Source organism: Hippocampus zosterae, chromosome 16 (assembly GCF_025434085.1).
Source record: "Hippocampus zosterae strain Florida chromosome 16, ASM2543408v3, whole genome shotgun sequence".
NCBI classification, from domain to species: domain Eukaryota; kingdom Metazoa; phylum Chordata; class Actinopteri; order Syngnathiformes; family Syngnathidae; genus Hippocampus; species Hippocampus zosterae.
Window position 1 is genome coordinate 16,518,474 of NC_067466.1, and position 24,463 is coordinate 16,542,936.

Genomic DNA, 24,463 nt, shown 5'->3' on the forward strand with positions numbered 1-24,463 from the left:
CGCCCTCTATCGACCTCCCCCCCCCCCCCCCCCCAAAAAAAACATGCATGTGGCTTCTTTCTCTCTCTCTTTTTCATCATCAAAAATAATCAACAACAACAACAAAAAACAATTCAAGAGATCGGTGCGACCTATTCACACAATATGTACATTGATAAATATAAAAAGGGGAGTCTTTTTTTGTACATTAGTAGCCTCATGAATGAAGAAGTCCGAGCGTGGTGCCTTCACGGTGTTTTTTTTCTCAAAATCTTGCAGTCCTTCGTCCAGTTTTTGCCCACTCGGAATATTCTGAACAACACGTTTCATCACCTTAAAACAAACATATGGAGTAAGAGAGACAAATACCTATTTTAAAATGTACTCGAGTACAGAAGTATTTGTGTAACTTTTTTTTTTGAAAGACAAAGCAAATTTGCATCCGCCACAATTTTGTAACTTTGGAGACATTTTCCTCGATATAGGGTCATGGATGGGGAATATCTTGCTTCTCACACTCCCTGATTTACGTTACTCCAAGGATCTGCTCAAGTGGAGTAACGGAAGTCTTATTTGGTCGCCTCCCACAACGCTCGAGGTGATGAAACGTCTTGTCGAGGCACAAAGAGCCGCTCCACGATGCGTCTCCTCAAAGGGAAAAACGGGGACTTTGTTCTCTTTTCTTTTCCTTCTTTCGCTCTCTCCGCGCGTTTGTCGTTTTTTTTTTTTTTTTTTTTTTAGTGCGTGGCGGAGAACTTCATGCGCTTCTGCTTCTGCCGCTGGTTGCAGAACCAGACGCGCACGACGTTCTTTTTCAGGTCCAGCTTCTCGGCGATCGCGGCGATCTTCTCTGACGAGGGCCGCGGCTGCACGGCGAAGTAGGCCTCGAGCGAGCGCTTCTCGGGCGCCGCGATGGACGTGCGCTTGCGCTTCTTGTCGCCGCCGCTGAAGATCTCCGGCTTGGCCATTTTCTCCCGCTGCGCCCGCTCCGCCTCCTCCAGCCAGGCCTCCAGGATGGGTTTGAGCGCCACCATGTTGTTGTGCGACAGCGTCAGCGACTCGAACCTGCAGATGGTGCTCTGGCTCAGGCAGCCCACGCCGGGGATCTTCAGGTTGGCCAGCGCGGCGCCCACGTCCGCCTGCGTCACGCCCAGCTTGATGCGCCGCTGCTTGAAGCGCTCGGCGAACGACTCCAACTCCCGGGGGTCGGGCTCCGCGTCGCCGCCCGCCGGGCCTCCGCCGCCTCCGCCGCCCGCACCCACCACCACCCCCGCCGCGGCGCCCCCCAGGGAGCCGTGAGAGGCCAGGCCGTGCGCGTGCATGTTCATGGACTGCGGGTGGTGCGGATGGTGATGGTGGTGGTGGTGGTGCTGCATGTGGTTGATGGCGCTCATGTGCGACGCCGTGGAGCACACGTCCGAGCCGGCCATGGCGCCCAGGGAGATGCCGGGCGTCAGGTGCTCCAGCAGGTCGCCCTCCAGGCCCTGCGCCGGCTGGTGGTGGTGCGCCGCCGGGTGGTGGTGCGAGGTGAGCACGGACGGGTGGTGCAAGTGCGCCGACGACGACGTGGGCGTGCACGTCATGCTGGTCATGGTGGTCATGGTGTGGTAGGTGGCGTCCGGCTTGAACGGGTGGCTCTTCTGGCTCACGATGTCCACGGCGGCCAGCGCCTCCGCCCGCTGCAGGAGCGTCTCGTCGAAGCCGGCGAAGATGTTGCCCTGCAGCTGCCGCCGCACAAGCGCGTTTAGAGACAGAAGGAAAAAGAAAGAAAGGTAAATTAGGGTGGCGTGATCAATCCAGACAAACTCTCATGTGGAAACCCGGAAGTGCCCGGAAATATGGTGACGTGCAGCCGATTCATTGTCCTCTCCAATCATTCAATGATTTATATCCTTTAGAATTATTTAGACATACACTTCCGACATACATAAAGTGACCAATCAAGTGTGGCCACGTGCCATCATTGCACTCATATTACAATTAAAGCGATTTAACAGACTCCATACATGGGATATGTATTTACATGCCTGAGAACTAACACAAATTTAGGAGTCCATTTTTAATGGCATGCCCAGATATAATTATTGGATTGCCACAGTGACCGGAAGTATCTGGAAACTTAAAAGGCAAATTAAAGAGTCAACTTTAAGAACGTTCTTCTTACAATATTGCTGTAAAATGTAGACCGTTATTGGAAGTCTCGCAGCTAATTGTCTTATTTAAACTTTAATATTTATTTAATAATAAAAATTATTTAAAATAATCACATGTCCAAATATGGTCATTTGGATGTTGATCTGCAGTTCCAGAGGATAGAAATTGCCTGTGATCTGACGGCCAAATTACTGGTTCAACTTTAATAACAAAAAAATAAATAACTCAAACTTAATGACATGCACGTATTTACTGTCTGTTTTTTGTTTAATTTTACTGGGAATCCATACACAAAATGTTGCAGTTTCCGGAAGTCCACACACACACACACGCACAGTTTTTTGCAGGTCAATTTATTTGCGAATTTCGTTTTTAACACTAAACCAAAAAAAACGAGTACATATTACTAAAACCATCTCGTATTTTCTGATCATTAGAAAACACTTCGTCAAAGTGATTTCGAAAAAGATATGTACGGTACCTCAAACAAGTGCATCGGTGAAAATGTCAGACTTCTTTTCGTTGTATGGAAAAATGGAATAAGTCACAAACTGATCGAATGTGCACCAAACCGAAAATCAGATTTTTTTTTTTTTAAATGATGTTATAGGCGACATTTACGAAAAGCTCACACTTGACAGTTGGCAACTGGAAACGGTTTCCTCCGACAGCAACTTTCCTCGTCACTCTCGTGAAACGAAACGGCCCTTTTCCTCGTGTGCGTGGCATGTTGTGCAATGTGTGCTAGCAGCGTGCACTGACATTCATTTAAAATTAATATTTACAACGCCCTCCCCCCCCCCCCCCCATCACACGTACACTTCCTTTTGAATAATTTGTGTCTATACAATGAAACGAGACCGGCGTGATCTTGAATACGAATGACACTCGAATATTTTAAAAAATGTATTTAATTAGTAATATTAAATTACATTGGTGTGATGACACGCACTTTTTTTTTGCATAATTGAAGAAGCGAAGAAATATGCATCATTTTTTTGGTGTGTTTTGGCTTGTTTATTTAAAGCGGAATTATTCATGCGTTGGTCTTTTTTTTTTCTTTCCGATGAACGTTGGACTCACCGACGGCGTGGGCAAGCAGGCCCGGCGGATGGCCTCGGAACTGGAGTGCAGCGGCGTGTACTTGGGTTCGTGCAGGATGGGGTGCATGCTGAACGGCTGCTTGCTGTTCATCGACATCATGATGACGCAGGCGAGGGCCAGCGACGCAGAGATCCGTCGTCCTCTTTGCGCAAGTATGAAAAAAAAACACTTCAAAAAGTTGTAAAATGTATTAAAAGAGGTGGAAAATCCTTCACTCCTCCCATGTGCAGTACTTGAAGGATGAAGACGAAGCTGCGCCGCCACCCCCCATCCCAGATGCCTTTATAGGAAGCGCCTGGCAAGCAAACCACGCCCCCAAAATGCCTCTTGGCCAATCAATGTGAGCCAGTCCGAGGCGATCCACGCCCATTCGCGTGCCTCTTTCGTCCGTCTTACTCAGGACAGACCCAGCCAGGCCGGGTGGCCCGCTGCAAAAAAAAATCTCCTTTTCAACTAAAAAAAAAAAAAGCCCAAATTAAATCCATAAAAAATAATTACACCGCGCTCCCGAAGAGATCGTCGACCGAGATTAAAAAGATTGTTTCTACAAACGTGTCAAAATGACGGTTAAATATAGATTATAAATTGGGAAAAAAAAATAACATTACATAGCGGGGGAACAATTTGTTTTGGCCTCTCGACGAACTGTATTCATTTAGCGTGCTCGTTTAAAATCACATCAGGAGCCTTGGAAGAGGAGATATTAACTCAGCACTTTTGCAGGTCTGATTTATCCAAGGAAACATGGTCGGATTTTTTTTTCCAACACTGCAGTTGTATTCAATAAATAAATACCTAAATCAATATTCAGCAAAATTGTACACAAACGATGTAGTTGTAGGCTTGAATCCACTGATAACAGTCGATTAATAACCAGATCCCACGATTAATAAACAATGTAACCACACACACGCACACACAGAAACACACACACACACACACACACACACAAATAGACACACACACAGACGCAGTTATTTATTCAGATCGGGATTATTAATTGATGTGAGGCGCGCAGGAATTTCCTCCTGCTTGCCTATGTGAACCGCATTCACTTTCATGGCAATTAATGCATTAATTAATCATGCTTCGTTTACTTTGCGGGTGTCGTCGTGGAAGGGAGGGGAAGACAAAAAAAAAATCCTAAATCAAACACACAGTCGCACACACACACTTCCATACATACACACACACTCACAGCTAAAGATTACAAAGGCAAGAGCTTGACTCTTCATGCTAACTTTCATACGCAATCCATAAAATCATCCCGCTCATTGATCACTGACTGCTGCTTATTTGATACATGTAATGTTTATTTCATTATTTGTTCGATTTTTTTTTCATGTTTGTAAATATATATCAATCATAATTTAGATTGTTCCCTTAACCTGCCATGCATATTTTTGGAATGTGGGAGTAAACCGGAGGACGGGGAGAAAGCCCACACAAGAAGGCCAGAATCGATATCGATTAGATATCTAAATAAGCTTTTTTTTTTTTTTAAAGGAAAAGTCTTTTACAAAGGATGATGGTGTGGAAATGTCAGGAAAAGCCTACTAGAACACCAACATTTGGGGGCTCATTAGAGGCATTGAAAATGGTGGCAGGTGTGCTGACCCCCTTTTAATTACAGTTGGAACACCATTGGTTAATTCTGAACACAGCCACATGCACTGCGTTATAAGAGGGTGTGCACACAATTGCAAACCCATTTAAAAAAACATATAGATCGATATATCTGTTACTCTTTTTATTCCCATGTTGCAAATAACTGACACTCAAACTGGGCTGTGTGGAATTTTCATATCCGCCGCATTTTATGTTACAGAATATGTACTAACATGTTAATTACTACACAATAAGTAGACAAATGTAATCTGAATGACGGGAAATGTGATGTGTGTTAAAAAAAAATCTGGAAAATAAAATGGATATTTCATCCGGTTGACTTTTTACGGTTGGGTGCAAATCACATTTATTTTATGACTGTGGAGGAGTGTGTAGGAGTTCAATGGATTAAAATGTGTTTGACACAATTCCACCATTTCTTCATTTTTAACAACAGTTCCGATTGGCAGGCCCCCCACCGCTGGCTCGACGGGAGATTTGCAATCATGATGATCATCATCCAAATAATGATGACATTCTTTTGTTGTCGTTAACAGGTTTGGAAGCAGCGGCCCGCAAAAAGGAGCAGCGCGGCGCGGCGTAACCCGAGCGAGGTGCCCATTGTCCCCGATGTGTGCGGCCCCTCTCCAGAGGGTCCCCGGGACCCGCTCATCAAATATGCATCAGCCGCTATCCTCTGGGACCGGAGCAGGCAGGCAGGCGGGCAGGCGGGACGCTCCTGCGGGAAGGCGACACCGGCGTGGCGTCCAGCTGTGGCGAGGCTGAGAGCAAGCGAGGTCAGTCAGTGGGTGCGACTGCGCGAGGTCACGGAGGGCCGCTGATCTCCTTTCGCTCGACTTTATTGACGTGTTTTTGGGTGCACATGCGGATTAAGGTCCAGTCATGCTTTTTGTGAGGCCTCGGCGGAAGTCAAATTTGATCAAACCGGCCACATGGGACAAAAATATGCACATTTTTGTGCCTTTAGCAAAGATCGCTACAACTAGCTACATCGTCTCCTTTGTTCACCTGTATTTTTGTGTGTAAATGACATTTGTGTCAATTCCTGATTTATATGCATCTGATGTCACGCCAGTTCGTGCTTGCGGGTTATTTAGGCGGCTACGCTAGCTAAAACCGTTGCTGTGAATGTGGCGCTAAAGGCAGTTACAAACAATTGGCGTCAAATAGCGCAAGTCCACCACATGCTAACGTGTTTGCGTTTTGTAAGGCGCCATAAATGAGAATATAACGTGTACGGCTTTTACGTGCTGGATGGGCTCCTCGGGTGTCTGGCCAAGCATTTTAGCCGAACAAAAAAAAAAACGCTAGCCGCACCGCGCCTTTCTGCTGCATTTAGCAAATGGAAGCTGCGCCGCGCGAGCTGCGCACACCGACATCCAGCGCTGTCTTTTCCCAGTTTCTCCTTTTCCTGCTTCCACCTTGAATTATTCATGCCTGGTAAAATCTGATGTTGTAAACTTCGCGACAGTTCACCCAACTGGCCTTTGAGGTGGGGGTGGGGGGGCGCAGGGGCGCGTAGCGGGTGGGCGATGCGGGGCCTCGCCAAAGGGTAGGCGGTGTCCAACCACACACTTTTAATGTAATTGCCTGTAGGGGTCCTTGTGAATATTTCATTTTCTGCCAGTACAAATTAAAGACGCCAGCACTTCTCTCACTCTTTTGCGCTTTACCTGCAAATTTGTATAACCCGAACGGGATACAGAGACCGTGTTCCTTCCACTTGAAGTGATGACAAGCCCGCACTCGGCCATATGTCATCGCTGCGGCGCGTCACACTCGACAAGACGACCAGCCTGACCTCGATTGCTCGTCTTAATTGGTGTAGTGGTTAATGTGGCAGTAGTTGTCTTTGTGATGTTTTGCGAGTTGCGTTGATAACGTAGTGCTAGTGGTGGTAGGAGTACTTGTCTCTGTCCAATTTGTTAATGTAGTAGTTGTTGTAGTTTAAAGTTGTCATCAGTGAGGTTGTTATTGTTGTTGTTGTCCATGTGGGAGAAGTGGATCTACTTGTTCATGTGGTAAGAGTTGGCGTAGTTGTACATGGTCTTGATGAAGAACAAGTTGTGGTTGTTTATGTAGTTGGAGTCGTATCAGTAGTCGACACTGTAGTCAATGTAGTGTGAATTGTCATAGTCTTAGAATTTACTGTAGTTATGGTTGTTTCTGTATTTAAAGTTTTTGTAGTTGATGTACTGTAGGTGGGAGCTGTCATAGTTGACATTTTTTGTGCAGCGGTTACGGCGGATGCTGTTGACATTGTAAGAGCGGCGATGACAAAAGGCTTGCGAGTTTGACAGAGGAGAAAAGACAGAAGACATATTTTGGATCAATAGATTAACTGAGTGCTCATGTATTATGCAACGTAGCCCCGCAGCAACTGCACGTAGAGTTGGTCAAGATTGGCGTGTAAAAGCCTTCCTGAGGCCTGTCCTATTTTCTTGCCGTTAGCATTGAGCTAACCTGACGCACGCTGACTAACTTGTTCCGATAAATCAACCCCACGCGTTGTCGGAGTTTTTGTAGTTTGTAGTTGTTAATGTCGTGGGAATCATTGGAGTTGCAAATGCGATTAGAGTTGTCGTTATTAATGTTGTAGGCAATGTAGCAAGTGTACATTGAGTCAGCGTTTTTGTAGTTGTTTATGTAGTGATTGCCATAGTTGTATTTTTAATAGAGCAGCATTTGTCAAAGTTGTAGTTGTTAATGTAGTACAAGTAGCCAAGTAGTAGTTGTTAAGGGAGTCGGAGTTGTCGTGGTTGTTCATGTAGTAAAAGTTGTAGTTGTTATGTAGAATACAGTAGGAGGTGTAGTATTTGTAAGTGCAAGGCAAGTTTTAGTACACGTTAATAAAGTAGTTGTTGTTTTTAATATTTATAGAAATTGTCATCATTGTAGTTGTTCATGTGGCCGGAGTTGTCTTCTCTGAAGTTGTTAATCCAATGGGAATTCTCATAGATAGTCGAAATTGTTCATCCATTAGTTGGTGCCAATGTTGTAGTTGTTCATAGAGATGGTGTCATTTCCGCAGCTGCCGTGAGAACGTTGGCAGCTTCGCTCCCCGATGGCTTCCCAGTTTTCCAGTCCCCGTCTGTCAGCGCGTCGGGGTGGTCGTCTCCGCCGAGGGCCCGGCATCAAACGACAACCCACCCCAAGGAAAGCCACCCCGGCTCATTAGCATCCAAACAAAACCCCGCACGCTGTACTACAACAGTCGCGCGCTGTCAAACAAAAGGCGTAAACAAGCGACGAAAGCACGGCACGGCGCGCATCACAAATGAAGTTTTGTCAAACTGGCATCTCTGATGTTTGCCGCCGGGGGGGGGGACAAGCAGACCCAGACGCTTGGCAAGACGACGCGGAGCTATTTCCAAATGACAACGAGAGAGATTGATTCGGGAATGCCGAGTGACGCTCGACATGCTTGATTCTGCCAAGATACGGAGCAGCATCCAAACGGAATCTGCTTGGAGTGGCTTTTCTTTTTGTTGCGACACCAACTTGCAGGGTATAGATGTTAAAAAAAAAAAAAAAAATGACTACCCACATTTTGGAAAATAAATGTAGTAGTTGTCATAGTTGGAGTGATTGTTGTCATAGTTGTGGTTTCTACAGTTTGGTTCTGAATGCGATTGCTCATGTTAGCATGTTAGCTTTTGATTTTTTTTTATCTTCAAACAGCAAAAATTTCTCTTTGTTTTTGTTGTTTTTGTTGTTGATGTCGCCGTTACCATAGTTGGAGTTTAAAAAAACGTATTTCAAACAAGTGGCCGTAATGTGGGCATCTTATGCTTGGCTAGTTAGCTAACTGCTTCAAACAACAAGGCGTAATCGGTCATAGCAATGATGATCGCACGGCTCTTTGTACGTGTTCTGTTACATTATATTGTTATTTGATGTTTACTGTGCTGGAAAGCACTTCGTTCCTGCGGCAGCTGTTGCGTAAGCGCTATATCAATAAAGATGTATCGTAGGGTATTGCATGGTCAGACGGACATGTGAGTAGAATTGTTTTTTTTTTTAAATTTTCATTAGCGAAAAAAAGAAAAAAGCACTGACAAAATGTGTCGCTACAGACATCCAGCTGGTACGGCCCAAGGGGGGGTCTTTGTTTCGTTGCTGCCCCCCCCCCCCTCCCCAAACCGTGGACTTGACTCTCCGGCAGTTTCACACTAACAGGATTAGAGGACGGAAAGACCTGGCGACGTATGTGAATATAGAAGTGCCTCTTGTGTCGGCGGGGGGGGGGGGGGGGGGGGGGTCGTCCCTCAAAGGCCCCGAGATGTCCCCGAGGGACGCGAGACGCAAATGGGACACTCACTTGGCCCATATGACCATGTGTCCGAGCATGTGGAATAAGCAGCTTGATACTCGACCACTTCCGCCAGACGATCGAGCGGCGAGGACGGCGGAGAACCATGTCACGGCAAACAAATCGCACTCGTCCGATGGGGAGTGACGCCACACACGTTGTCCTCGTTGTTGACGAGTAATAACTTTGGAGTACTTGGAGATGTCACCATTTCTACTAAAGCAATTGTTGTTGATGTAGTCCAATAATAATCGCCGTACCTGTTCCAGTACCGCAGTTGCTGTCACGTTAATGTGGTCGGAGTAATAGATGCTATCGTAGTTTTACGTGTTGAAGTAGAAGCTGTCGTAGTTGAAATCTCACCGTCGTCGTAATTGTTACTCTTGCGGTACTTACGGACCGCTCTGATAGTCTGCCTCGTAGGGAGCGGCCTGAGCGTCGTCCGGTTTGATTTGCGAGTGACTCTGCGGGTGTGGGCCTCCGTCGCCGCCTCACCTGTAGCGTAGCGCAGCGCGTCCGAGAGCGAGCGCCGGCGCTCTCTCATTACGGTGACGATGAAATAATGATGACGGGAATATCCATTGTATTATTTATTCATTCCGTCCCCCCCGGGCCGAGGGAGAGCCGGGACGCGTATAAACTTCGCCGCCCGGCCGAGGCGCCGCTCATTCGCTGAGCAGACGCTCGGCGACTCACACTAGCTCTTTCTTCTTCTTCTTCTTCTTCTTCGGACAGCCTCAAGCCATTTCTGTGCTTTTTATTTTTTCATACGCTGTTTTCTAACACGGACGAGATTATCAGAAGCCTTGAGAGACAATCGGCTCGGAATGACGCACCCGATCAAAGGGTAGGGTGCCGCGAATTCGGGGGGTGGAGGGCAGGGGCGGCGTCCGGCGCACAATGGAGCGCATTGAGGCTCCCGCGCAGGGGCCGACGTTGACAGCTGCGTGACGGGCGGGAGGCGGCGGCGCCTCCGGGAGGGGGGGGGGGGCCGCAACAGGTGAGTGACGCTCGAGTCACGCTGACAAATGATGGCCCGTTGAATCCTTTGGCGGAAGCTCGTGTTACTCCGTTTGCTGTTAAAATTCCGAAATTTGCCCATTCCCGGCTGCAGTTGAGTGAAGGGCACCGCATCTGTGAAATGGCGCAGATGTTGCGGTCTGATGTGGAAACCGACCCTGTTACTGCCCTGCGTTTAGGTCTCACCACGAGTCACCTGCGCCCTGATTGGCGGGTGGGAGATGAGCCAAAATGGCTGCCGACTCGCTCACTGTCAAGAAATTCGGACGCTATTGTATGACATCACTTTGAGGAAACGGAAAGAGTCGACGGCACAGTTCTCCCCCTAAAGAGCAACGCGAACTTAACGCTAGCATCCATGCGCAACTTCAAACCAGACGTTTCCATAGACTGTATTAGCGACACATTAGCACGCCACCCGGGCTCTGCAGGTTTGGGTGTGGGGGGGGGGGCGCTTTTGGGTGCGCGCCATCAATAATGCAGGACGTTTCCGCGGTAACTGCCCCGGCAACCGCGCACCAGGAAGCAGAGGCGGTGACGAGAGTGAAATGGCTTGAACGCGCCCTCTGCCAAGATCGACGTTTTTTTGGGTTTTTTTTTCTTTGACTTGGGCAGTCCTGAAATTGTATCAAAGTTGGCAAATTCTTCAGCGGCTGATATCGAATTGTCTTCAAATTTTGTGGAAAGGTCAGACACATTCCAAACTTGGATTGATGGAAATGGTGTTTGGCACCGACAAAATTGCGGTCAAATCTACAAAGAGAAATTGTGAAGATGGATTCAAATTGGTCCATTTGCAAAGTTTGACGAAATTAGATTTTTTTTTCTCTTCAGGAACATGAGTAGATTTTTTTTTTTTTTTAATGCCGCCTCTCCCCTGCTGATGTCAAACATTCAATGGCTGTCATTTGCAGCGGTGAATTATTCAACATTGAAGTGTTTTGTCGATTATTCCGATGACGGTCAATTTTTTGGGGGGGAGGGGCATGTAGACAGACAGGCCGCGTGGCGCTCGCGCTGTTGAAATCCACAACCTCGACGTCTTAGATCGAGATCCCTCGTTGTCTCGGATAAATACTTGATGTCCCGGCAACACTTTTCCCTGGCGGAGGTCACGCAACATTGTCGGGGGCGATGGCGCTATTGATTGGCGGCGGCGGCGCCGAGAGAGAGGTGCAACAATCATCATAAATAATTCTCCTGAAGAGGAAATGCATTTTTTATGTTTTTACTTGACCTTAATTTAAGGCGGACAAGCGTGATGTCTTATTTACGAGCCCTGCAACAGATGGCCAAAACCATTTAGGACACTTAATACACTTCACTACAACACTACTACTACTGTGTGCGCCTGTGTGTGTGAGTATGTGAGAGAGAGAGAGGGTGTATGCACATGCGTGTGAGAGCCCGCAAGTGTGAGAACGAGATTGTATGCAATCGTGTTTGTTTCATGCATGAGTGAGTGTGACTTTATAATAATAATAATAATAATAATAATTGTCAGAGTTTGTGTGAGAGATTGTGTGTGAAATTGTATGTGAGAGAGACCCTGTGAGAGCGAGTGCTTGTCAGTTGGACTCTGCATTTGTGAGGCTGTATTTAAGTGAGAGGGTTTGTGTGAGAGGGCTGCGTGTGTGAGAATGTGTAAGAGTTTGTGAGTGTGAGAGGCTGAGAGAGAAATCTTGTGTGATATATGCAAGAATATATCGTTAGCGAGTTTGTGTGAGAGATCATGTGCGATAGTGTGCACGAGTGAATTTGTGAGAGAGCGAGTGTGAGTTAGGCTCTGCATTGGTGGGTCGAAGTGAATTGAGTCAGTTAAGTGAGAGAGTGTATGTGTGAGAGTGTGTTTTATGAGCATGTACTGTATGTGTGTGAGAATATGAGAGAGACCACGCGAGTGAGCCCACTACAACACCAATTAGCACACCATATTCCGATCATTTTTGTTGTTTTTAGTTTTTCTTTCTTTCCCAAAAAATGGGAGGGGAAAAAAAATTGTCTTGAACCAGGGCACAAAAAAAATATATATCTCAGGTGTCCTCCCCCCTTTGAAAGGGGCCTGCTAGGCGCCCGCAATCCGTCGCTGCGTCGCGCCACACGTTCAAAAGGACAAAAACGCACAAGAAAGAAACGGGATTAGAGGTTCCAAATTGAGAGAGACTTGGATAAAAGCGTTCCGTAAGCGGTACCCCCCGCCCCCCCCTCCACACCCCCCCGCCTGTGAAGTGTGTTGCTGGGCCTTCTGGGATCCCGCCGCCGCCGCCGCCGGTTATCAGCCTTTGGAGACGGCCTCATCCATATTGCATGGTCCTTAGCGTCGCTTCTGATGGGGACGGCAGGGACATTCTTTTAACGGGACGGGAACAGTGGGAAGGATGTCCCATCAGTGTATGGGGAGACGCCCGGGGGGGCTTCGCAGAAAGCGGAGTGGCGGGGGGGGGGTCTCTCACTCTTGTGAAGTGTCATTGAAATCAAAGGCTGGAGGTCTCGTCGCAAGATATGCACTCACACATCAAAAGTGGTGGAACATCATGCAGTAGGCCCCCCCCCCCCCGACCCCCATCGCCCCCGCCAACACGCTACCGGAAATGGAGGAGAAAATGGCTCAATGTCCTTGCTTTCGTCCCATTAAATATGAACTGATCGCAGGAACGCTTTCAATCAGTCGAAGGGAAGGGAAGGGAAGGAAGGAGGGATGGAAGGAAGGACAGAAAACGGTACACCCTGAAAATTTCTGAGTCAAAAAGAACTCCATTTTGGTCAAACAATTGGACCAACACACTCCGGTCATGTTGACCCGATAGCAGGTCGATCCAATTTTTGACCCACATATTAATAGGAAGGATACAGTGACAATGTTGTTCATACCGAAACTACAATGAAACAAATAACAAGCTACAGTCCAATGCGCAATAATGGTCTATATTTACCCGGGTCAATTTGACCCACAGTATGACAAGAGGCCTTTTCATGTTCCCTTTGATTGACTCCCACGAGTGAAAGTGCAAAGCACATTAATAATGTTAATAAGTGGTAGCAGTAGCTGCTGGTGGTTTAGAGTGTTGAGGAGGGTGGGGGGGGGGGGGGTCTGGTGTGGAGGGGGTGGGTGGGTTGTTTGTCACTCCGCTGAGGATAATGGGAGCAATGGGAGCAGCCCAGCCAGGCGGCATATGGCCTGGCTGGGCTGCCTGCTGGTGCACCAGCTGTGGAACTGGTGGTTGAGATCACACAGCCACTAAAGAGGCCACCGCCATCATCATCATCATCATCATCATCATCACCATCATCATCGTCGTCGTCGTCGTCATGATGGTCCCTCCCACCATCGCACGATCGGCTCTTTCTCACGGAGGAGCCGCTCTTTGCGAATGCCAACCAATTAGCGCGACTCGATGGGAAGGGTCAATGCAAAGTGGTTCTTATTATAATTTTTTTTTTTTTCCGCTCAGTCCACAACTTTTTTTTATTCAGGACTTTAATCTCACGAACAACCAATTAAAAAAAAATTATACTCGTCCTAAGCGGTAAAGTCAACTGTCAGAATAATTAGAAAACAATTTGGTTTTTTTGGTCATTATTGTTTGCGTAGCATCTGAAGCCATTTCAAATGCGGCTGATGGAGTCGCCCCCCAACCCCCCCCACCCACCGCCTCTCTGACTTTCACCTCGAGGCTTTTCTCAAAGTCTTGGAGTACTGTTAGCCTCACTAAGCTAGCCCCCCCCCCCCCCACCCCGGCCCCACCTACGTCAGCCCACACTTGTACTGGATCCTCCCCCACCCACACCCCACCTTGTGTGGCCCCCACCCCGGTCGGTGGGCCGGCTACAGTTTCACCCCAGTCGCACTGCTGTCACCTCCTCCAAATAACCAGAAAACATCGAAGCTCACATTGATCAATTTGTTTTAAAAATGAAGTCTAATTAGAATTCCGGTGCGATAGACGTCAATCTGGATCGTGATCGGCATTGCGTTTGGCAGTTAGCAGTGCCTTTTGCTTTCCAGTACATGTGTCTATGCTGTTGCTATGGCAACAGTTGTTAGCCACAACCAAAGTGCGTCGCCATCATTTGCTTCAAGTCACAGTTGTCATTTTCTTTTTTTCCTCTTTTTTTATAGCGACGTCGCTAACACACGCTCACACTTAGAAGCTGTCATCCTGATATTCGCTTGTCTCTTGGGCAACTTCTCACCTCTTTATAGAAACACACACACACAGTGTGAGACTCCCAATGCTAATAAATATTTCAACAGCGGAAAGTTTAGTAAACAAAGGTGCATATGTGTGTGTGTGTGTGTGTGTGTGTGTGTGTGTGTGTGTACGCGCGCACCATGTGTGCGTAGATGAGGTGTCCTATTTGCCTTCAGCGTGCTTTTTTTCCTCATCGAAACTCGACCCTGTTGTCGTGCCGCGTGCAGCAAACAAATACACACAGTACACACAAAATACACAACACGATGACCGATACGCTTTCCTGAGCCGAGTCAACCAGGGGAAGGAATTGACCCGAAAACCGCAACCCGACGTATCAGGTGCACACTGAGTGCGTGTCGATGGAATTGGGCAATCACGTAATCATCTTTAGAACAATTTCAAAGGTGATTTGGCACGTAATTTCATTCAGCCATTGTGTGCCGGATGCATTTCTGAGCATGACGTTCCAAATATTTACTTATTAGGTGACGGATGCGCTTATTTATTTTTTTAACATAACTGAAATGAGGACATGAAATTCTCCAATTGATCGACTTTTCATCGTGTGCTAGATGCAGTCAATTTTTTTTGAACACCAAATTTCACCCTCCAGAAGTAATTTTGGCTCATCTTATAAGTTGCTCATCTTTTTACCGTGACACCAAATCTCATGTAAAAAATTTTAAAACAGATTATCAATCCAATTTGGTGTGCAGTTTGATCAGATGAACCGATGGAAACGTAGTAGCATGTGCCGGATGCAGTCATTTTTTTGTTTTCCCCAACATGCCGTAACAAGGACACCAAATCCCATGCAAAAGTCACGCAGGAGTGTGTGAAACAATGTCGCCGCGTGGTTTGGCCCGCTTATTTCCCGTTTCCGAGGTTTTTCCTTCCTCCCGACGCTCTTTGGACGAGGAAACGTGGAGGAAAGCATCGGCGCGCCTCATAAATCTTTAAGCGAGCTTTGTTTTGCCCCGGCGAACGTAATTAATACATAATTAATATTTAAAGATCGACTCGTTTATCAAATTGAATTTGGGCGCCGCGACAGAAGCAAAACAAACAAACGGGAGGAAGCCTCGCTTGTTTTTGGAAGAAGAAAGAAAGGGGACGCAAAAAAGCAAGGAGGGGAAGCCTAATTAGCGCTAATGAGCCACAGATGAGGCGGCGTCCTAATTAGCTCGCCAAGTCCCTCAGGTAAAAGCACGATAAGACGTCTACCTGCTTGTTTTGTTTTTTGGAGCGTTTAACGAAGACGTAACAATTTGCCTGGCGGTTGGTGGAAAACGGAGACGGGCGATGACAACCAAGGACAGTTTGGACTGATTTCATTTTATGTTCTTTTAGTCCTTTGTAGCCTTGAGCTTCATGGGCTCAGCGTCTTTGTTTTGGTTTTTTTTTCTTCTTCAAGCATGAAGATTATTTTCGATATTTTGTTACTTGCAAAAAAATGACCAAATATTTTGACCCTCTTCAAACACCCAATTTACAAAACTTTAAGGACCCCAAAACTTTGAGGACTCCAAAACTTTGAGGACTCCAAAACACCTCCGTGAGCCGTTTCTGGCTGATTGTATTTCTTGAAGTGAGCGTTTGTGAAGCAGATCTTCCGTCGGCCCCCTTTTTCACCCCCCCCCCCCCTCTCCCTCGGGGAGCCCTCTTAAGTAGGACCACTTTACGCTGTCAATACATTCAATACCCCGCTGGAAGTGGGAAAATGAGACGGGAGGAGGACGACGACTGGCTGAGAAGGACGGCGAGGAAAAGGAAGGTTTAATTTAATTTCAGGAATGAAATGTTCACCAAAAGAAGACATTTAATGTTGGGTGATACTTTACAAAGACGTGAAACAAGTCAACATGAGGTCAAACGAACGATGGAGAATGATCGGTTATTTATGACTCGGGTAAAACGCACAAAACACTTTTTTCTCCCTCTCTCTTGGTAGTGCGTTGTTTTTTTTAAAAAAAATGAATGGATTTCTTTGATTGCTTCAATGCTTCTTGCATCTTTTGAAAAACGTCGACCACAAAAGGTCGAAATGAAGCGTCGGTAGATAGATGGATAGCGAGATGACGGTACACACGGGCGCGCACACACATACCGAGTGATGAAAGCTTCTCCGGGCTAATGGCTTCATTTCATTCCGCTGCTCTCTGCCATGCTGAAGACAATTAGTCGGGAATGGCGTCGTTAATTTTTAATGACCAAAAGGAAAAGGTATGACAAGAGTGAGGAATCAGGAAACCAGCAGCAATGAGGTCGGAAAATGCCATTCCCAAAAAAACAGATATATATACTGTATATATGTATAGATACATATATCTATACAGTATATATATCTAAATCATGTATGTAGTTATTTTGATTTGTCCAATGTTCATCATTTTGCTTTCGTTTGCATTTTTCCAAAACGGCGCCACCTCTCTTCAAAACTAAAACGGTAAGAAAGTGAAGCTTTGTGCCAACGAACGCTTCACCTCGATGGAGTGGCGACCAATCCATTTTTTTCCGCCGTCCACCTTTCCATTACAACTACCCATCGGCGTCCAATCAATCAATAAATCAATCTTCTGATTCGTCATTGATTCCATGAATAATTTCCACTTTTGATTGGCTGGTGAGGATCAATTGACCAATTAACGATCCTATTTTTCTTTTTTTTCTTTTTTTGCAGTTCGGGCGAGCGGCTGGGAGCGAGCGCCGGGTGATTGGCAGGCGCCGACTTCTCGTCACCTCAGGGCACATTGGAGCGCTGTCAATCATCCATCCGGCATGCTGTCTAATTGAGACTGGCCGGCCGCACAGGTCAGACAGAACGGGCGTAAATAAGAGCATCAAGAACCTCGACATCCCTTTCATACACGCGCAAAACCCTCTTGAGGGGGTCCGCCGCATTCTCGGTGAAAAGTTCAAATTCTTCGCGGTCCAACTTTACGCTTGTTGTCCGAGCCAAAGTTCGGATCAAGTTCAACCACTCAATCAGTCATGGCAGAAAAGTCTCAAAGTATAGATTCTTTATCATCCCTGTGCATCAGCAGTGATATTATGAAAATCTCAATCCTCAAGATGACGATCAAATTTTGAACACAAAATGGCCGACTTCCTGTTCGATGTCGAGCATGCGGTCCTTGAGACGTTTCTGCACGTCCTGTTACGATCAACTTTTGATTGTGATTGACTTTTGGTGGGGGGGGGGGGGGGGGCACAGGCGCTAACCGAGCACTGCTCGTCAAGTTAAACCTCTCACCTGGAGCCACAAGGAGGGTGAAGCAACATATGGCATGCAGAGCTCAGGATTAACAATGCAAAGCACTCAACATTCTCCCGTTTCTTAGCGAACAGCTGTTGCTCTCGAACGCCGAACGGCACGCAAACTCCGCGAGCGGCCACGCAACAAGCAGTGGCGAAAATTGCGCCATTAATCTTTGCACATGGATGGATGGATGTATATGTCTATTTATTTTATTTTTTAACGTTAGCATCTAAACAATAGCTCCAAGCGACTTGAGCCGGTGCATGTTCCTGCGTTGGTTTCCCCCCGGTGGGACGAAATTAAGTGCAGCGGCGTAATGCACTTTATTGATATGTGCACATGTCAAAACAACAAATTAGCATCCTGCCGTCTGCCCGAGATTTCATCCATACATCACCTTGCACTCATGGCCGCATTAATGCGTTTTGTTGATATCAGCGACTCTCCGGCCATTAAGAGAATGTCAATATTTGTATGGGCGCGTGCGGGCGCGCAAGGTAGAGATACGAGCGCGCTAGACTAACTTACAGACTTGTCCGCTACCGCTTTTCATTAGCATTAGGCTAGCTCGGTGATAAACGGGAGTCTGGTGGGTGCCGGATTCAAAGTACTTGGCACAAGTTTATTCTAATGCCATTAAACTAACAATTATGAAAAAAATGGTGAGTTTCTACAGTAATTTTTTTTTGGGGGGGGGGCGAAAATGGACACCGAATGATGCTATATATTAGCTCAGTGAGTGAACTCCTCGCTCATTCAAACATGACGAGTGAAAGGCCAATTGGAGACCCCCTGAAAATCCTTTATTTGTCGACGACAACAAATGACCATTTCCTGAATGTGTGTGTGTGTGTGTGCGTGTGTGTGTGCAGCAGGACAAACGCTAAGTGCGTCTGACACCAACGTATGGCCACATGGTCCTCCCCGCCATCGCTCTCATACTTGTAAGTCTTTTTGGGGGAGACCTTTTGTCGGGCTGCCAGAGGGCCCAGCGAGGACCCGGTCACAGGGTTCAAAGGTCACCATGTTAGTCAAATAAAAGTTGGGTTATTCATTTTTTTTATCAACAGTGTTACATTTTTTTCCGTGAGCAGTTGTGCCTAAAGCAAAGAGCCAAGAAAGAGGCGTGACATGACTTTGTCATCTTTGTTCCAGCGTCTTTCCGCTGCCCGTTGAGTCGCCTCGTTTGACCTGGCCGCATCAAAGATTCAAAAGTCGGGTTCAACAACGACGTCCTCATGAAACACCATTACTTTGGTAAGTGTAAGGAAATGGCCTGTCGAATGTGAGCTTGTGTAATGAACAAGAGCCATTCATTATATATCACACACACACACACACACACACGCACACATACACACATCATTTATTCATCTGTCTGTAAACATGACTGTGATTTACAGTGTGTGTGAGTGTGTGAGGGATGCTCTTTATTATGTGTCTTTACATGTAGGAGTTCATACACAGTTGGAGTTCACTTTGAGAGTTTCCCTCGACCGAAACGCGTGTCGATCCATGCAGAAAATGTCAATCAATAATACGAAGTAAATAAACGGGTGGCCGTTCCCGTCGAAGTTGTGATGTCGAGAGCCGTGTTCCTGCTCTGCGCGTCTCCACATGTACGAGTTCAAATGTCAGATAAAAGCGTCCCTTTTTTTTTTCCCGTTAGCGACGTTATCTCCCATCTGTTGTTTCAAATCAGGCCGGTTGGCATTCAAACTTCCAACGGCAGATGTTTTCTCTTGTTTCTTGCTCTTGTCTGTTATTGTTTGTGAGAACAGGGGGGAACAAATACGCGCGCTTGTAGCGATTAATTTTTTTTTTTTTTTTTTTTTTGAGCCATGCTCAATCGCCTTAGGGGGACGTATCAGGTTAGTCGGTGGGAAGTTTGAAAGTGGCATTTTTCAGTTTGGTTTTTATTCACGTGAAATTCCCCACGGTTGTACAATTAGGAAACTGTTTTTTTAAAAACAATCATCAATCATTATCTGGAAAGCCGAGTGGAGCCAGAGGGGGCAGGGTAAACGAGTACTGTAAATGGCCCACGGGCCCTAGTTTGCCCACCCCTTGTTTTTCTCCTCACATCTGTCCGTACCATAAAACCAAATAGCTGACAAAGTGAGTCTGTTTTAGCCTAAAGGACCGATTTATGGCTCTCAATGATTTACTTGTATTTGAGTGCGTCGAGTGTGGCAATGAAGAGAGTTGTCGGCGCACGGACGGTCAATGGGGCAACATCCAGCAAAATAGCTAGAACTTCCCCAAAAAAATCTTCAAATGTAAGTTCAACAAAAGGTTTGAATTCAACGTGGGTACAGTCGGAGATACATTTTTCCAAATAAAAGGCATCTTATAGTATTTTAATGTAATCAAAACTAGATGTCAAACTAAACATCAAATGACTTGTTTCTGGTTGAATTGAAACAGACCACGTGTCATATTTTGCATTGGATTTTATTCTACCTTTGATTTCATTTTAAAATGACAATTGAACAATTTACAATAATAATTATGAAATAAATGGACTTTTTTACTTTTGTATTTACACCTGAACATTTAATATGGATTTAGGTAGTAAGAAACCAATTTTATTTTGATGCTTTAAAAAAAATGGATTAAAAAAAAAATCAATTCAAGTTCAACCAAATATATTTTTTTAAATATATAGTTTTGTTTTATTTCTTCTCTTTTCTACTCACGTTCCTCGTTCAATCACTTGTCGGCAGGCGCTTAATTAAGCGTGTCCTCACGACCGTGATGATAAATTGCCAGCGTCCTCCGCATGGCAGCGGCCATGACGGATCATTCCAAAGAGCGCGCCCTTGCTAATTATCTGAGCGGTGGCCCGGGCCCTCGCATGTCAACACCCATAATAGTCGCACGTTTGAGTCTCGTGATCGAGTGTTGCGTTGGGCGGTGATTGGCAATGGATGGGGGTTGACTAATTTGGAGTTGAATTAATAGGAAAGATGCCGTTATTTGTAGCGATAACATACGATACCATACCGTTGTGTGTCATGAATGATGTTACCGCGCAATACGCTACGTGATGGTGCGATACATACACAATAATCGTTGACATGATCGATACCACGTGACACGGCGCCGTATCATAGAAATACAAATTGAAGCGACACGGTTCCCTGTGGAACGCCGGGACGCCGTCGAGATGGCGTGACAGCAAAATAGGTCGGATCGATACGTGCAAGACGGTACGTCAAGTCGGATGGCGGATGTTCTGCTTGTTCCACGGCTGCTCCGCATTACCTGGATCACAGAGCACACGCTCCCCGAGGGGGGCCCCCGGCGCGCACACACATTTACATCCCCACCGCCGTGGCACAACATCCAATCAATAGACAACACTTACTTTGTACTTCATTCTTACGTTTTTCATCTCCACTTAGTATTGATCACATCCACACGCACACACACATACACACGCACACGCTGAGATAGGTACGCTTGCCAAAAAAATGGCGATACAAAACAAAATCATCTGTCAAGATAGCACACAAAAAAGTTAGGATACAAGCCAAAAGGGTAAGAGGCTCTTTTACGGCGACGATACGCAACGATATCGTATTGATACCGTACTATGATATGATCAGTATGATACAGCGTGTAATCGATATCTTCCTAACCGCTTGATCCTCACTAGGGTCGCGGGGGGTGCTGGAGCCTATCCCAGCTGTCTCCGGGTAGTAGGCGGGGGACACCCTGAATCGGTTGCCAGCCAATCGCAGGGCACACAGAAACGAACAACCATCCGCACTCACACTCACACCTAGGGACAATTTAGAGTGTTCAATCAGCCTGCCATGCATATTCTTGGAATGTGGGAGGAAACCGGAGCACCCGGAGAAAACCCACGCAGGCCCGGGGGAGAACATGCAAACTCCACACAGGGAGGCCGGAGCTGGAATCGAACCCGGTACCTCTGCACTGTGAAGCCAACGTGCTAACCACTGGACTACCGGGCCGCCCTGTAATCGATATGTTACGTGAATATTATACCAAGCTGTGATGCGCGTGTCATATGAGATCTCGAGCATTTGTTAGCCATAAAAGTAGAATTCAATGTTGTTATTTGTTATCGGCAAAGGCGGTCGATCAATCATTCCTCTTGTTTATTTGTTTCTTTGCCTGCAGTGTGGTATGATCCCGCTTGTGCGCTCGCAATCCATCATTGATGCGGCCTTGTTAGGTGAGGCGACATGATTGGCGCCTCGCACCACCACCGGCTCCAGGCCCGTCGAGTCGGCCCGAGGCTGACACCCTTCGGCCTTCTTCTCCCCACCCCCACTCCCGCCACCCCCCTCCCCTCCCTGCGCTCGCGAACTCTGAACTTTGCGGACCTGAGACCGTCGAAAAATATCATTCTCACTTTAATATTTCTTCTTTCTGGCCCTTCTAATGAAGCGCACCGATTGGACTTCCTGTGCTGCTAAGACCAACTAGCAACGTGTTCACGGTGCCCTCGGAGGTGTAGTAAAAGTCAGGCCGTGAGCCGGCGGTCCGGGAGAAGCCAACTTAATGGTCTAATGGCGCTCTAATGGCAGGCGGCGGGCCTTCGCAGGCAATTAGAACAGGAAAAGAGAAGCAAAAAAATAAAAAAAATAAAAATGAGTGTGCCAGCCCGGCTGCTTGCACTCCGAAATAATGAGCGTGGCGCAAATACAAGCTCGGACGTCCAAGACGCTTCGGCGGGACCTTCGTACTTGCTTACGAACACACAAAGCAAGCCAATGTTTCACAAACTGTACAATGTACACAAAATGTGTACATTGAAAAAAAATATGGAGAAAGAAAAAGCACATTTTTAATGACAAAACATAAAGGAGTTGACTACAAGTATTTAAAGGTCATAAATCTTCAAAAAGAGCTCAATTAAAAAAAAAATATCGGTAGATAAATCCGCAACCTTCCATTTTTAGTCGCCTCTGCGCAATTTAAGGAAGGCCTGTTATGGAAGCATTTGGCACGAGCTGCCATTTGCTCGGCGGGAAAGCTTTTGACACTCGCACTAACTTTCATTACAGCCGCGGAAAACGCCGGATGCAATTTTAATGAAGCCTTTGCAAACGCTTCATATTAATCGAGCAGAGAGGCAAAACCGGAGAGCCGTGCTTTCTCCAACACTGCACACTCAACTGCTTTTTAGGGATGCGCAAGGGGGCAGGGGGTGCTGCGCCTTCGATGTTCGTGGAGGAAACGACGGTGCGTGACTTTGAAAGTTCTTTCGGGAAATTGGGAAGAGGGGTTGTTTCAATCTGGATGCGTGGGTTAAAAATATGGTTTAGCTCTGTCAGGATGCTAAAGAAGATGCGCGGCTAAAGCTCCATTTCTGTTGGGATGCTTGAAGGGGGTGCATGACTTAACAAAATAAAATACAAAAACAACCTCATTCTGCATACAGCAAGGATTCCCAATCCGTGGTTGACGCGCCCCCCCCCCCCCAGTGATGTGTGAAAGTGCTCTCCAGGGCTGTGCCAAATTAAAAGCCAAGTCATGATGAAGATGCACCCCCCGCCCCCACCCGGTTAATTTGCGAGCTGATGTTTTGATTAGAACAGCTTGTGCGTGTGCGTGTGTGTGTGTGGATGCGCGTTCATTGAGTGAACATCAGGTGCTAATTAGCCCAGAGTTACACATCCTGCATTTCTCTCTCTCTCTCTCTCTTTCTGCAAAGGCTGTCCTTTGGCGCCCCCTGCTAGTAAGGTGGAACCCCTGCAAGCAGCAGTCCACCTCTGCTCTTTTCTGGGGTCCACCACTAATGAGCAGATTCACATTTTCGGTCCCCTGGCAAATCCGAATTTCGGGTTTAAGTGTCATGCCACATCTGGCCACAACATGTTGGGCAGCACTGAGCTCGATTGGAAGATGCGCAGAGGGTAATCCAGAGCAAGAAGAAGACGCATAGAAGGTATGTGAATATTTTGGATGTGTTTTATGTGTCGCTGCTTGTTTCTACAAATACATCAAGACATTCTTGCTGCTGGAGGCTGTAAATTTCCCCAGTGTGGGACAAATAAAGGATATCTTATCTTATCTTAGATCAGATACGAAAAGAAGATTCATTCCACCTGCCTAGGACGCACCTCCCCCGACCGACCCCTCTCCTCCCAAGAGGCCGGGCTGAGGTGAGGTGAGGCGGGCCGAGTGGTGCTTAAAGGTCCCCGGGGTGACGAGGATTAGCCGGCGTCCCTCTGCGGGGGGCTGTCGTTAAGGCGGCTATGATTAGCTCTGATCCTCACATGCACGCACACGCGTGATGATATTTCCTGATTGTCTGATCTACTTCGCATCGGACCTTGAAGGCAGAAATGTGACACCTCATCATTACATCAATGAATATTTGTGTGTGTGTGTGTGTGTGTGTGTGTGTGTGTGCGTGTGTGTGTGTGTTTTTGAGATCAAACATGTTCCTGGAAGAGGGACGAGACAATGAATGTCTTTTCCTCCTTTGTCCGCTAGAGGTCAGTGTGAGCTACTGAAATGCATTTCAACGTCTGCGCCTGAGATGGGAAGACACTCAGCCAAAAATTTGAGCGGCTCGACTTTTGGTCGGTCACAACGCTGCTCGTTTTGATATTCGGATTAATGTTCAGGTTCATATCCATTTAGGTGTGAGGCGACGCTCGTGAGGATAAACGGTTCACAGAATGAATGGATGTTTTTTTTTAGAATTGGAGTTTGGGTTCGGGGCCAGGCCTTTGATTCAGGTTCAGGTGAGGTTTTCTTTTGGGGTTAGAGGTGGGATCAGGTTTGCGACTCGAGTTCGGGTAGTGTTAGGGCCTAGGGATAGGA

General features: G+C 46.7%; 1 protein-coding gene and 1 long non-coding RNA gene across 2 annotated transcripts; one reads left to right on the top strand and one right to left on the bottom strand.

Annotated features, from left to right (window-relative positions):
- Positions 1–684: 684 nt before the first annotated feature.
- LOC127587978 (brain-specific homeobox/POU domain protein 3-like) lies at positions 685–3,477 on the bottom strand. Its single transcript, XM_052046460.1, has 2 exons — positions 3,217–3,477; positions 685–1,703 (listed from the first exon to the last, which is right to left on the bottom strand). Exons 1-2 carry the CDS (start codon positions 3,334–3,336, stop codon positions 717–719), a joined length of 1,107 nt encoding a protein of 368 aa, XP_051902420.1. The 5' UTR covers positions 3,337–3,477; the 3' UTR covers positions 685–716.
- A 13,294-nt stretch (positions 3,478–16,771) lies between these two features.
- LOC127588059 (uncharacterized) lies at positions 16,772–23,856 on the top strand. Its single transcript, XR_007958959.1, has 4 exons — positions 16,772–17,205; positions 18,809–18,910; positions 23,346–23,579; positions 23,711–23,856. It is a non-coding gene; the product is annotated as an uncharacterized LOC127588059 (long non-coding RNA).
- Positions 23,857–24,463: the final 607 nt, after the last annotated feature.

What these genes read in the sequence shown, in the direction of transcription:
- LOC127587978 (XM_052046460.1), bottom strand. Translation starts at nt 3,336, where the DNA reads ATGATGTCGATGAACAGCAAGCAGCCGTTCAGCATGCACCCCATCCTG. An exon ending in CCTGCTTGCCCACGCCGTCG is followed by an intron (nt 1,704 to 3,216) that starts GTGAGTCCAACG and finishes GTGCGGCGGCAG; the next exon opens with CTGCAGGGCAACATCTTCGC.